General features: G+C 42.1%; 2 protein-coding genes and 1 pseudogene across 2 annotated transcripts; all 3 read left to right on the top strand.

Moving 5' to 3' along the window:
* The first annotated feature begins 1,083 nt into the window (after positions 1–1,083).
* On the top strand, positions 1,084–3,981 carry LOC125568413. Its single transcript, XM_048730683.1, has one exon. The coding sequence runs from the start codon at positions 1,084–1,086 to the stop codon at positions 3,979–3,981; it is 2,898 nt and encodes a 965-aa protein (XP_048586640.1).
* A 1,604-nt stretch (positions 3,982–5,585) lies between these two features.
* On the top strand, positions 5,586–6,652 carry LOC125568289. The gene is made up of 2 exons (XM_048730207.1): positions 5,586–5,694; positions 6,292–6,652. The coding sequence occupies exons 1-2, from the start codon at positions 5,625–5,627 to the stop codon at positions 6,618–6,620; spliced, it is 399 nt and encodes a 132-aa protein (XP_048586164.1). The 5' UTR covers positions 5,586–5,624; the 3' UTR covers positions 6,621–6,652.
* Positions 6,653–6,940: 288 nt separating this feature from the next.
* Positions 6,941–9,794, top strand: LOC125568288 (annotated as a pseudogene).
* Positions 9,795–12,101: the final 2,307 nt, after the last annotated feature.

The raw sequence follows: 12,101 nt of genomic DNA, 5'->3' as shown, positions 1-12,101 counted from the left end.
CATTGGGGAGTGCAGAGAGCATCATCAAGAGTTTGGAGAAGGTCAAGGATGCTACGGCGGATTATTTATTCGATAACGAGAAGGAACTTAGCTACATTCAGGAGTGGAGTGCTAAAGCGAAAGCGGAAATCCAGCCTTTTAGGGAGATGCGACTCGAAATAAAGAAGAGACTGGAGAACGCAAGAGATCAGGAGAAGGAGGAAGAAATGGAAAAGGAGCTTGCAATGAAAAAGAAGTTCGGAGATTTGGCTGCTAAGGCTGGAAATAGTGGAATGGTTGAAAGCAGTCCAGGGAAACCCGGAATGGTTCAAGCGGTCAAACTACAAAAGTACACCATCACGCCATTTAAGGAGATTATAAAGACTGGACAAGGTTCTGGAATCAGTACACGGTGGAGGTGGATGGATCAACCATAGCACAGATAAGCAAATTTAATTACTTATTAGAATTAGTGAAAGGGAAACCAAGGGATGATATTTTAGGCTTATCCCACACCCCTGAGGGCTACGAAGAGGCAAAAAGGATTCTACAAAATACCTATGGAAAGGACATTAGAGTCCACCGCGCCCTTATTAAAGGTCTGGAGGATTTACCGACCATCAGTGACATTACTAAATTAAGTAGTATTCACGATTTTTATGACAAATTACCCAGAATTGTGCGCACACTCTCCACCATGCAAAAATTAGAAAGTGCGCAGAGCGCTGTTTACACGCTGTTAGACAAATTAGGGCCAGTCCGGGAGGTGATAGTGCAAAGGGATGATGACTGGGAAGGGTGGGGACTTATCCAGCTAGTTGAAAATCTTGGGAAGTACGTTGATAGAAACCCAATCTTGCAAGGGGAAGATACCCCCACCCCGTCACTTACGAGGAAGCCCCAGGGAGGTCAGGGTGGGCAACATAATGGGAGGGAAAGAATGTTAATGCACCAGCAGAATCAGGGACCCCACCCCCACAGTGTGTCTACTGCAGTGATAAATCCCATAAATCAAAGGACTGTACAAAAGTGTTAGACACGGCCAGCAGGAGAGAAATCCTAATGCAAAAAAAATTGTGCTACAACTGCACCAAGGGGGGGCATATGGCTACCAAATGCAAAGCGGGAAACTGTGCAAAGTGCAATTCAAGGCATCACACCTCTATCTGCGACAGAGTACAAAGCAGCCTCCCACTCTCAACCCCAGCCAACCCGGGTAATTCTAGAGATAGATTCTATGGGGCAGTGGACCAGGTACATACTACTTTACACGCTACGGCCATAGCGAATGTCAATGGCATCCCAGCGCGCATCATGCTGGATAGTGGAGCTGGGAGCTCATACATCAGCTCCAACCTACTAACAAAATTAAACCTTAAACCAAGCAGGGTCGAAAGGAGGGTCATTGAGCAGATGTACGGGACGGTAGATAAGCAGGTAGAGCTCTACAAAATACAGCTGGGCTCAACTGTCCTTGACAGCTTTAGAATGGAGCTCCACTGCATTAATGCAGAGAAACCTATCATCACTCACCTTCCCAACCCGAGGATCCCAGAGCTAAAAAAGAAATACAACAAACTCAGAAGACTGACCTTCAGTGATGAAACCTCGACAGAAGACAAGCTACCAGTACATGTCATACTTGGCGCAGCTGACCTCCAGCGCATCAAGTCCACTGAGCCAGCGGTGCTTGGCAGCGACCCAGACAAAGACCCCGGAGCTGAGTTCACCATGCTTGGATGGGTGATTGGAGGCAAAGCAGCGATTTCCGCCACAGACACAGAAAAGGGTTTCTTCCTCAGCAACTCACAGGAAGAATTCAACCAGATGTGCTCCCAGGAAGTACTTGGACTGAAGGACAGTGATGAAGAGGGAGGAGAATTCCACAATAATTTCCAGGAAGGGTTGCAAAGATTGGACGATGGAACCTACTCCACCCGGTTACCATGGAAACCAGATCACACATCCCTACCGTCTAACAAAAGACTAGCCCTAGCACGTTTGGCGAGCACTACCCGTAGACTGGAGAAGACTGGGAGGATAGAGGAGTACCATGACATTATGATGGAGCAACTGAAGGAAGGGATCTTAGAGCCAGCTCCAGATACTCCAACAGGGGAGAACGTACACTATATCGCACATACCATGGTGACGAGGGACGATGCTCAGACCAGCAAGCTTCGCATCGTTTATGACTGTTCAGCAAGAGAGGATGACAACACCCCATCTCTAAACGACTGCTTAGAAGTAGGCCCTCCATTACAACCTATGCTATTTGACATATTATTGCGCAACCGCATGAATCGTCTCTGTCTCACGGGAGACATTCAAAAAGCATTTCTGCAGATTAAAGTTGACACCAAGGATAGAGACTGCATGAGACTGTTTTGGTACGACAACCTTAAAGACCGAAACATTGTAGAGTATAGGTTCGCAAGGGTAATCTTTGGCTCGGGCCCAAGCCCCTATATTCTGGGCGCTACTCTGCAGAAACATGTGGCTAGTTACAGTAACAAGTACCCAGAGACTGTGTACCAGTTACTAACTAACACATATGTAGATGATGTACAGACAGGTGGAGACGACCCTGAACAGCTGCTTCGATTTAAGCAGGAAGCAAGCGAGATCATGGAGAGTGGAGGATTCCAGCTTCACAAATGGCACAGCAATGTCCTTGAGGCGGAGGAGAGTACCTCAGCAGAGAGAGCAGACCGGGCCGTGGACAGGCCACCGGTAAAGATCCTAGGAATACCTTGGGACAAGAACAAGGACGAGCTTACGATCGCATTCAGCGATTCCACCGAAGAAGAGGTGAGTGGTGCACTCACAAAGAGGAAGATGCTAGCAGTGATCAATCGCATCTACGATCTGCTAGGACTCGCTTCGCCAGTCACTGTGACTGGCAAAGTACTGTATAGCAAGGTGTGTCTTAGTGAGAAGAGGTGGGACGAGGCGATTACAGACGTAGAGATTGTTAGAGAGTGGAACAAGTGGCTTAAGAGCATGAAGGCATGTCCATCAGTTAGTATTCCGCGCAGTGTAGTGGATCAGCACGTGACAAGGATAGAGCTACATGGGTTCTCAGATGCGAGCAAGACAGCCGTATCGGCTGCGATTTATGTAGTAGCCCATCACGCAGACAGTTCTGTTAGGCAGACATTGCTTGTCGCGAAGTCAAGAGTAGCCCCTAAAAATCAGAGCATTCCTCGTTTGGAATTAGTTGGCGCACACAAACTCACAAAACTAATGACTCATGTTAATGAAGTTTTGCAGGGTCAACCTATCCAGATCTACCAGTGTTGGGTCGACAGCACCACCATCCTCTACTGGATCAAGGGCAAAGGTACCTGGTCACAGTTCGTGCGCAACCGGACAAAGGTCATCCAAGAGAGGGACTACCTCAAGTGGAATTACGTCCCAACGGGTGAGAACCCAGCAGACATAGGAAGCAGAGGAGCGGGACCGGGGGAGCTAAGCGACATGTGGCTGCATGGGCCTAACTGGCTGTCAGACAAGGCGAAATGGCCTTTACAACCAGAGGTAACAGACAACGATGAGGTAGCGAGTGAGACGGTGAAGAGCCGCAAGGAGAAATTACTGGTGGCGACAGAAGAACCAGAGGAAAAGGGACAGGTAGACGCTTTGCTCGAGCAGTGTTCGTCCTACTGGAAGCTTAGGAGAGTCGTTGATTACATACAACGGTTTGGTCATAACTGCAGATCCAAGAGCAAGCGCACAGGACCGCTAACCACAGAGGAGATCAACAAAGCCGAGTCCACACTGATTCGCCGTGCGCAAGTGGCAAAGAGGGAGAAAGTGGAGGCTTCCATGGAGGTGCAGATAGGCGAGGATGGGATAGCTAGATGTGTCGGACGCATCGCCGGATACCAACCCATCATCCTACCCAGAGACCACAAGCTGACGACTTTGATCATCAAACAAGTCCACGAGAAAGCCATACACGGGGGAGTGTCAATGACTATGAGTCTAGTCCGGGAGTAGTTCTGCGTACCAAAGCTGAGGGCTCAAGTAAAAAGGGTCATACACAACTGCAACAAATGTAAGCGATATCGGATAAAGCCAGTGTTGACTCCGGGATCAAAAGCCTCAGCACAGCTGCCGTCATTCCGTACAGAGTTCTCTGAGCCTTTCGACGTAACAGGGGTCGACTTTGCAGGCCCAATCTATTATCGCACCAAGTCCGAGCAAGGCAAGGCATACATCGCGCTGTTTACGTGTGCAGCCACTAGGGCAGTCCATCTAAAGCTCTGCCCGGATCTATCAGCACCAAACTTCCAGAGAGCGCTCAAAGAGTTTGTCGCAAGGAGAGGATGTCCTCAGATGATCGTGAGTGACAATGGAAAGACCTTTGTGGCAACAGGGAAATGGCTTTCAGTGCTAAAGAAGGACGAAAGTCTATCAAACTATTTGGCCTCTCAAGCGATCATCTGGAGATTCAACATGTCACGAGCACCTTGGTGGGGAGGCTTCTTCGAGCGCCTAGTCGGTGTCATGAAGAACGCGCTCTCTAAAGCAGTTGGGAGGAGCCTTCTCAACTACTGCGAGCTTGAGGATGCGCTCCTAGACGTAGAAGCAGTAATGAACAACCGACCATTAGTGTACCAGGGGGAAGAGTTTGATGAACCCGTCATCACACCCAATCTGTTGCTCAGGGGGAGACCAGTCCCCATCCTCGAAGAAGACTTAGAGAAGTTGTCAGATGCCGGAAACGTGACACGACGGATGAGGTTTATACAGCGTAGCAAGGAAGACCTGAAGAAGAGATTCACAAGAGAGTACGTACGATCTCTAGAGGAGAGACAGCAGAAGCACGAAGAACGCAGTGGTGAGCAGCCGAAGGTGCCGGAGAAAGGGCGCGTAGTCCTGCTCAAGGAGGATGTCAAGAATAAGGCTCAATGGAAGATTGGACGAGTAGTGGAGAAGATTACAGGAAGAGACGGCGTAGTCCGGGGAGTCAAACTGAAGATGGGGAACGGATATGTGATAGAACGCCCTCTTCAGTTGATTTGCGACCTAGAGATTGGTGGGGATGATCCGGGGATCAAGTTAAACCCTAAGGCGCAAGTATTCATCCCAAGAGTTGGGTCAAGACGTCAGGCAAAAGACAGCGCCAAGGGCAACATCAAGGGCATCTTTTTACTGGAAGAAGACTAGAACATTTATGCTGCTGTAGACACATAAATGGGGGGAGGGTGTCCGGAAGTAGAAAACCCGCAAGATTGCGTTACTTTATAATACTGTATTACGTTACATATTTAGTTTTGTTATGTGATCATGTTGTAATTCGAGATAGGTAAAGAAAGGGGGTTGTGCCCCTAGAGTTGAGATGCGAGTGTACTATTACAACGGAGAGTTTGTGATCAAGAAATAAAGTAAAGAGAATATAAGTGAGTTTATTTGGTTGTCCCCGACACAACGACAGAATCCAAGCCACGGCGGAAGTGAGCATTCATTTTAAACACAGGAAGACCAAGCTGTTTTAATTCTGATCTCGAGCCCGCGATTTTTTTGGACAGTTACCAATGTACGGACCACGTGCATTCGTTCGTTCTCGCTCGAATCGCTTGCTTCGTGTGCAAATTTAGTTGCTTTTACAATCCCTGTCGCAGAATACCTCTAGAAGTATGTTTTGCTCTCATTGTGGTCGCAAGCTAGGCGATGATGGATCTACGTTTTGTGTTTTCTGCGGAAAAGGTAAGAGCAGTGTGTGTAAGTGTGGAATTTCTTGCACAGCCGTCAGGTCACTTTGGACAGAGTTAAGCTCTGCTTTGGACCAATAATTCTAAGAGCTCGCTTTAAAAAGGATCGTTAAAGAGAATTAAAACTAATTGGAAAAGTCTGACTCATTTAAGTTAGAACAAATGATGATATAAGCTTGAAGCAAAACCTTAAAGTTCACTTAGGGATCGACCATTGGAAAGTGTTCGGGGGGGGAGGGGAGGGGCATGAAGATTTTGTTTAATGGACATAGACACTGTATTTGCACTATTTTGTGACTGAGTGTATAGTAAATAGTTGTAAATAGCTTATAAGCTTAATTCATAATTTATAAGCTTAATTCAGTCCAACTCAAGCAAGCTATCTTCCATATTATTCCAAAACAAACTGCATATTGTCTATTTCTTTTATTTCCACAAGAAGTTAAGTAACTACATGTAAAACATTTTAAATTATACTGTTCATGATCATTTTTTTTAATATGAGATATTTTAGATAATTTTTTGAAAAGGCAAAGATCATTTAGTTTCATTTTAATCATAAGATTTCTTTTGTTTTTATTGATTTCTCTAGAACTCTCCAAAGCAGTTGAAAACAAACCATTTGGTAGACCTGCTTCACATGTATCTACAATAAAATCATTCGTTGGTTTTAAGAAGGGAAAAGATGGCAAGCCGACAAAGAAACAGTTAAAAGACAAGAATAAACCTGAGGAGGCTAATGATGTAATCATTAACATTGGGTTGAAAGTATTTAGTGAGGAAGAGCTCAAGGATAAAAGAGGAAAGAAGTTGGCAATAAAAGTGAACAAGCATGCATCCTATAAGGAATTGCTCGAACAAGCGAAATCGAAATGGGCCGACTTTCAGAGAAACCTGTATTCCGAAGGTAATAATAAATAATAATAATAATGTTTTTGGAGCATTGCACGATGTCTCAATGCTCTTACATTTAAGAAAAAACTAACTCGACTATTAATATTACACTAAAATATACAGAAAAAAGTTTAAATAATGTATATACAGCAATATGCAGAAATTCTGATCTAGCAAAGTATATAACTCACAGGATATGCTCATACATGACAACACACGGCCCATTTGATTATATTCTCATGTGAATTTGTGACATGTAAGTAATAAATTATTATTATTATTATTATTATTATTATTATTATTATTATTATTATTATTACTATTATTATTATTATTACTTTTGGTCAATTTGCTCAAACTGCACGTCCATTTCCCATGATGCACCCCACATACAGTTGTATAGTTACATACTTTGATAGTCAAGATCAGAATTTCTGCATATTGCTGTATATGAAATTACTAAAATATAAACAATAATACTAAAATATATGAAATTAATTAATTTCAAGGAACCGAATATGTCCTACTTTACGAAGACGGCCAAGAGGCTTTGTTCCTTCCTGGAACGTCCAAAGAGTTTTTCACCTTGGAAAAGTATAAGCAAGCAGCATTAAAGGACTACAAGCGCATAACGTTATATCTATGTACGGTCAATGACATAGAAGAATTTAGGAAAGAGGAAAGGGATAGTGACAGTTCTGAACCTGAAGCTTCTTGTCCAGTAAAGAGGAGCAACGAAAGTGATGCCTGCATAGCAACAGAGCCACCAGCCAAGAAACTAACAACAAATCATCCAACCAACAATCATCCAGGACCTTCAGGCATAAGTACCAACAGTGGTTCTGACTGGTTTTACTATGATGAAATTGAACGTCTTTATGGCAATGATGACAGCCCTCCACCAAGCAACAACAAAACAAAATCGCCTATCCCAGAAAGCGAAGCTGGTGTTATTGAACTATTGCAAGAAAAGGTCATCTCTGATGGGAAAATATCCATGTTCATGATCATTAGAAGGGGTACACCAGTAACCAGGGCTATCACATTGTGGCAAAGAGCAGCTAAGAAAGTTAATCCTGTTCATGTGTGTCGTGTGAAGTTTGTAGGAGAAGACGGAATCGATGATGGTGCTTTGGCACGTGAGTTTTTTTCATGTATCATTCCCGATATAGCGAAAAAATTCTTCCCAGATGGAAGTCCTGCTTATTCTACCAATGACATTGCCACTTATAGAACAATTGGGGAAATTGTTGCTGCTAGCTTGGGCCAGGGAGGCCCAGCCCCAAACTTTCTGGCCCCCTGTGTGTTTGACACGCTGGTGTCACTTGGAGATCTTGACTACTCCAACAGCAAAGATCTTCAAAAACATTTGACTGAAACAGAATGTAAGCTGTTGAAAAATATCAGGCAGGATATTGCCAGTAGCACTGATATTATAATTGACCATGGCTACACAGGGCCCATAACCGATGCATGTGCTGACTCTATTCTTGCTGCTGTTACTGTCAGTATGCTCAGCAGACGGGAGTTGATGTTAAAAGAACTAAAGAAGGGAATGGAGCTGTATGGATTGGCTGACATAGTCACCAAGCACCCAAAGAAATGCAAAGGTCTGTTTGTTATGGGCCACCAAGAGGAAGTCGACGGGAATTACTTATTTTCTCTCATGAAACCGCAGTATTCAGCTGTGGGAAGCTCTCGTCGGACCGTAGAAGAGTCAGTAATGGACAACTTCCAAGACTTCATATTCAGCCTTGAGGATAAATCACAAGTCTGTAGCTACCAAGAGGCGATGGCATGGAAAGCCTATGGTGCTTATAGAAAAGATATCGATGATGATGAAAATGAAGACCACAATACTGACGATGGTGAACGGTTCAATGTAGTTGATCTGAGCCCAAGTGCAGTTATGGGCTGGTTAACTGGCCAAAAGCACCGAAATCTCAGCAAGGAAATCTCTCCAATTCATGTAAGGTTTGACCATGATTGCCTTAAGAGGAACCCAAAGCTTTCCCCTTGTTCGGGCATGTGGGAGGGAGATAACCCTTCCAGTTGCCCACATGGCATCGTTAGATACTTTTAAGCAAAACTTTTTATTAGCTTTTTGTAAGGGCCAGGCATTTTCAAAATCTTAAAACATATTTTTTCAAAATGGACACTGGTACTCTCATTCTCATTTCTAGTTTTCAGTTTAATGTTCATGGCTTTTATTTCCATTAGTTTTGACTAGTAAGACATAATTACAATGTCATTTTATGGTTGTGTTCTCACCAGCCAAATTATTATGCTCAAGTTATTGGTAGATGGTATTGTTTAGAGTGAATGCATTGAACCTGTGAAGTAAAAGTTAATACTGTAATAGTCAAATAGACACAAAAGAAAAGTAATAAATAGTCAAATATGTATTTCACGGGTTCATTGCGTTCACTCTATCGAAGTTGAATTTGGTTCAAGTATATCAGTGCTCACTCAAGCAGAAAGGTCGAAAATGCGAGGAGGTAAGGGGGACCTGGTTCAAAACCTCATTTGTTTAGCGGTGAAACACCAGCTGAAACATAATGTAAAAATTGGTCCTGGCCATATTGAAATTTGGGTAGTTACACTGAACAGATTTACTGAACAAATTGATTTTGTGATTTCATAATGCTTCAATATGAAAGTTAACAGCTAAGTACTGTCTTGCGACACTGCCTAATCAGTATTTTCTTTATAATTATCTTTAATAAACAAGTGCATATACAGGACACTTAGGCTATTTCAGGGATGCCGGAGCATTTTTTTGATTGGGGGCGAGGGTGTGGGCTAAGCTATGCATTTGTAGTTTTTCTATATATGTTTAGCTATATTTTGCTTTTTATCTGTATTTTTCTTTTTAAATCTTAAAGTAATTCAGAAGAAATCAAAACTTATTGAGGCAGCTCTAGCACCCCCAACCCCGGTTCCGGCACCCCTGTATTTGGCCTTGTTTATACAGATTGTGCACAGAAAGATATATGAGCTAATTTGATGAGCCTTGATGAATGCTTTATCTGTTATTGTTGTTTGTTCCTGTTCTTAATTTAGAAGTTGCAAATTATGATTTAGTTGTAATGATATTTGATTAGAGTGGGCATACTCCATCCATGAAACACATAGTACTGATTACAGCTAAAATAGTGCTGATTAGATTTTTGAAGAATAAAAGAATATTGTTTTTAGTAATACTTGTCTATTTCATTATCCATTATCTGTAATTCATGAAGTATTATAAGAAATCATAACCTTTTTGACACATGCACAATAATAGTGTTGAGGCTGGTGCCATTCTGATTAAGGCATTAACTTATAAACAGATTTTTAAATCATGGGAATTATTCAGTGTTGCAAGGCCTTGATGTCACATTTGTGAACAGTAACCTTTAAATTGTAAATCATGTGACAGTATATACCTATTTTCAAAAAAGCTGCAAGATAAAATGGCAATTGTCACATGGTGATTGCATGGTTAAAAGCAGTCATTTCTATGAAATAATGACAAGATAGTATGTGGTTAACCTTAACCTCTTTTTAGTGTTCATTTTCGTGCAATTTCAAGAAGCTCAAATTTGTGTGTCGAACAGCTTTTAAGTGGTTGTAACCTTTTGGTTATGCAATCTCCTCTGACAACCATTTTTGAAATGGGCATGTTTTCCTTTTGCTAACATAACCTAATGTTTCATTTACAGTCAACTTGATCTTGACACCCTTTATATGAGAACCTCAGTGACTTATAATTCTTTTTCTGGCCTAGTGCTTTTTAATCAACTGGTTGAATCTTGCAAGTGGGTTTTTACTGAATTGTTTCCTTTATGGAGGGGACTGGGAAGGAGGGGTTCGACCTTGTTTTACGTAATGTTTAAAGGCCGACAATGAGGACTTGACGGGGTTTCAAAGTCCGCGCAATTAGTTCCAGTCCGAGGCGCTAGCCGAACGACTTCAAAAACTCATTAATTATTCGGGAGGGAAAAGAAGCGAAGGAAATATATATAACAGAAATATATTGATTTATTGCATCTCCACTAAGGTTTTCAGTTTTCATAATTTTGAATGCATGAAGCACCGTTTGTTGTTCTTCAATTCCCGGACGGCTTTCTGAAACAAAAGCTATTCAAATTGTCTTTGTCTGCTATTCATGGCATTCCTAATGAGTCTAATTCATAAGTTTTATAAGTATGTTATCTTCCGAGGAATCGCATCAGAAACTCGGTGGCGTAATGGTATAAGACGGTGCATATAGACTGGACGGTAGGGGATCGAGTCGTGATGGAGTCATGCATCAAAGACCTTTTTTCACTAAATTAATGTTAAACTGATTATTTCTAATAATTTGATTATCATTAGCTAGTAGTAGTTGGAAACATGGTAGAAGTAACTGGAAATAAGGTAGAAGTAACTGGAAATATTGTAGAAGTAACTTGAAAAAGGTAGAAGTAACTGGAAATAAGGTAGAATACAAGGTACGAGTACTTCCGCTGGTTTCAAGTTACTTCACGTGGTACAAATTACAAACAGGGATTGGTTGAATACCTCATGAATAATTAATGAGTTTTTGAAAGTTGTTTCTCAATCGTTCCTTATAAAATAATGTAACTTAACAACCATTAACTGCAATGTGCAACAACTCTTCATACATCTGTAATGCTTCTCTCCAGTGTTCAGGTTTCTTCTTATTGAGACTGTGAAGAACATAACGAAAATATTCTTGGTATTCATCATCTTCGTCCTGTTGTACAAGATGAGTGTAAGCATAACTCATATCATGTTGTGAAACTGGTACAAGCAAATTATCAATACCCCCGTAACTTTCAGGAAGGTGGAAAATTGCATCAGGTCTTCCTGCTACAGTATCATGGCGGGATTTCCTTATATAGTGAGTATTCCATGAATCACCCACCCTTTTCAGATCGTTTTGAAATAGTTCAGCAAAACAAAACCAAAGACCCTCTAAATGAAGCTTGTCTGCTGTGTTGAGTACTGCTTTCTCTATCATGTCTTTGAAAAGATTCATCCACCATGTTGACCAATTTTTTCTAAGAAAGCTCCACCAGCATTCAATTCTTTGATTTCGTGGAGATGCAACATATCTATGAGAGTTGGGATCATCCAAAAAAAAAGAATGTATACCGGCCATAGTACCATTCTCAGTTACAAGGTCTGTGTCTAGTTCTCTGGGACAGCCACCAAGTTGTTTGACGGCGTCCAGATAATAGGAAGCAATGTTGTCAGGATAATTATTAGATCGATACAACCAAATGACTTTGCGACTGAAACCATCGATACACGCATGCATCGGAAAACCGTATGGCTTAAGTTTATCGTAGCCATCAGCATGCCAAGTACTATTTGGCCCTAAGCTACGATAAACTCTTCTTTTCAGCTTATGGGCCTTTCTCAATTCAACTCCATTTGGGTCGATTTCTTTCAGCATTTCTTGAACAACTACACGTGGTACCAGTATACCCTTCATTCGAAGATTATGCCAAACTGACC

This window comes from Nematostella vectensis, chromosome 7 (assembly GCF_932526225.1).
Source record: "Nematostella vectensis chromosome 7, jaNemVect1.1, whole genome shotgun sequence".
Classification (NCBI taxonomy): Eukaryota; Metazoa; Cnidaria; class Anthozoa; order Actiniaria; family Edwardsiidae; genus Nematostella; species Nematostella vectensis.
Note: the sequence above shows the minus strand (reverse complement) of the source record. Positions and strands in the feature narration are given on the sequence as shown.

What these genes read in the sequence shown, in the direction of transcription:
- LOC125568413 (XM_048730683.1), top strand. Translation starts at nt 1,084, where the DNA reads ATGGCTACCAAATGCAAAGCGGGAAACTGTGCAAAGTGCAATTCAAGG.
- LOC125568289 (XM_048730207.1), top strand. Translation starts at nt 5,625, where the DNA reads ATGTTTTGCTCTCATTGTGGTCGCAAGCTAGGCGATGATGGATCTACG. An exon ending in TTGTGTTTTCTGCGGAAAAG is followed by an intron (nt 5,695 to 6,291) that starts GTAAGAGCAGTG and finishes TGATTTCTCTAG; the next exon opens with AACTCTCCAAAGCAGTTGAA.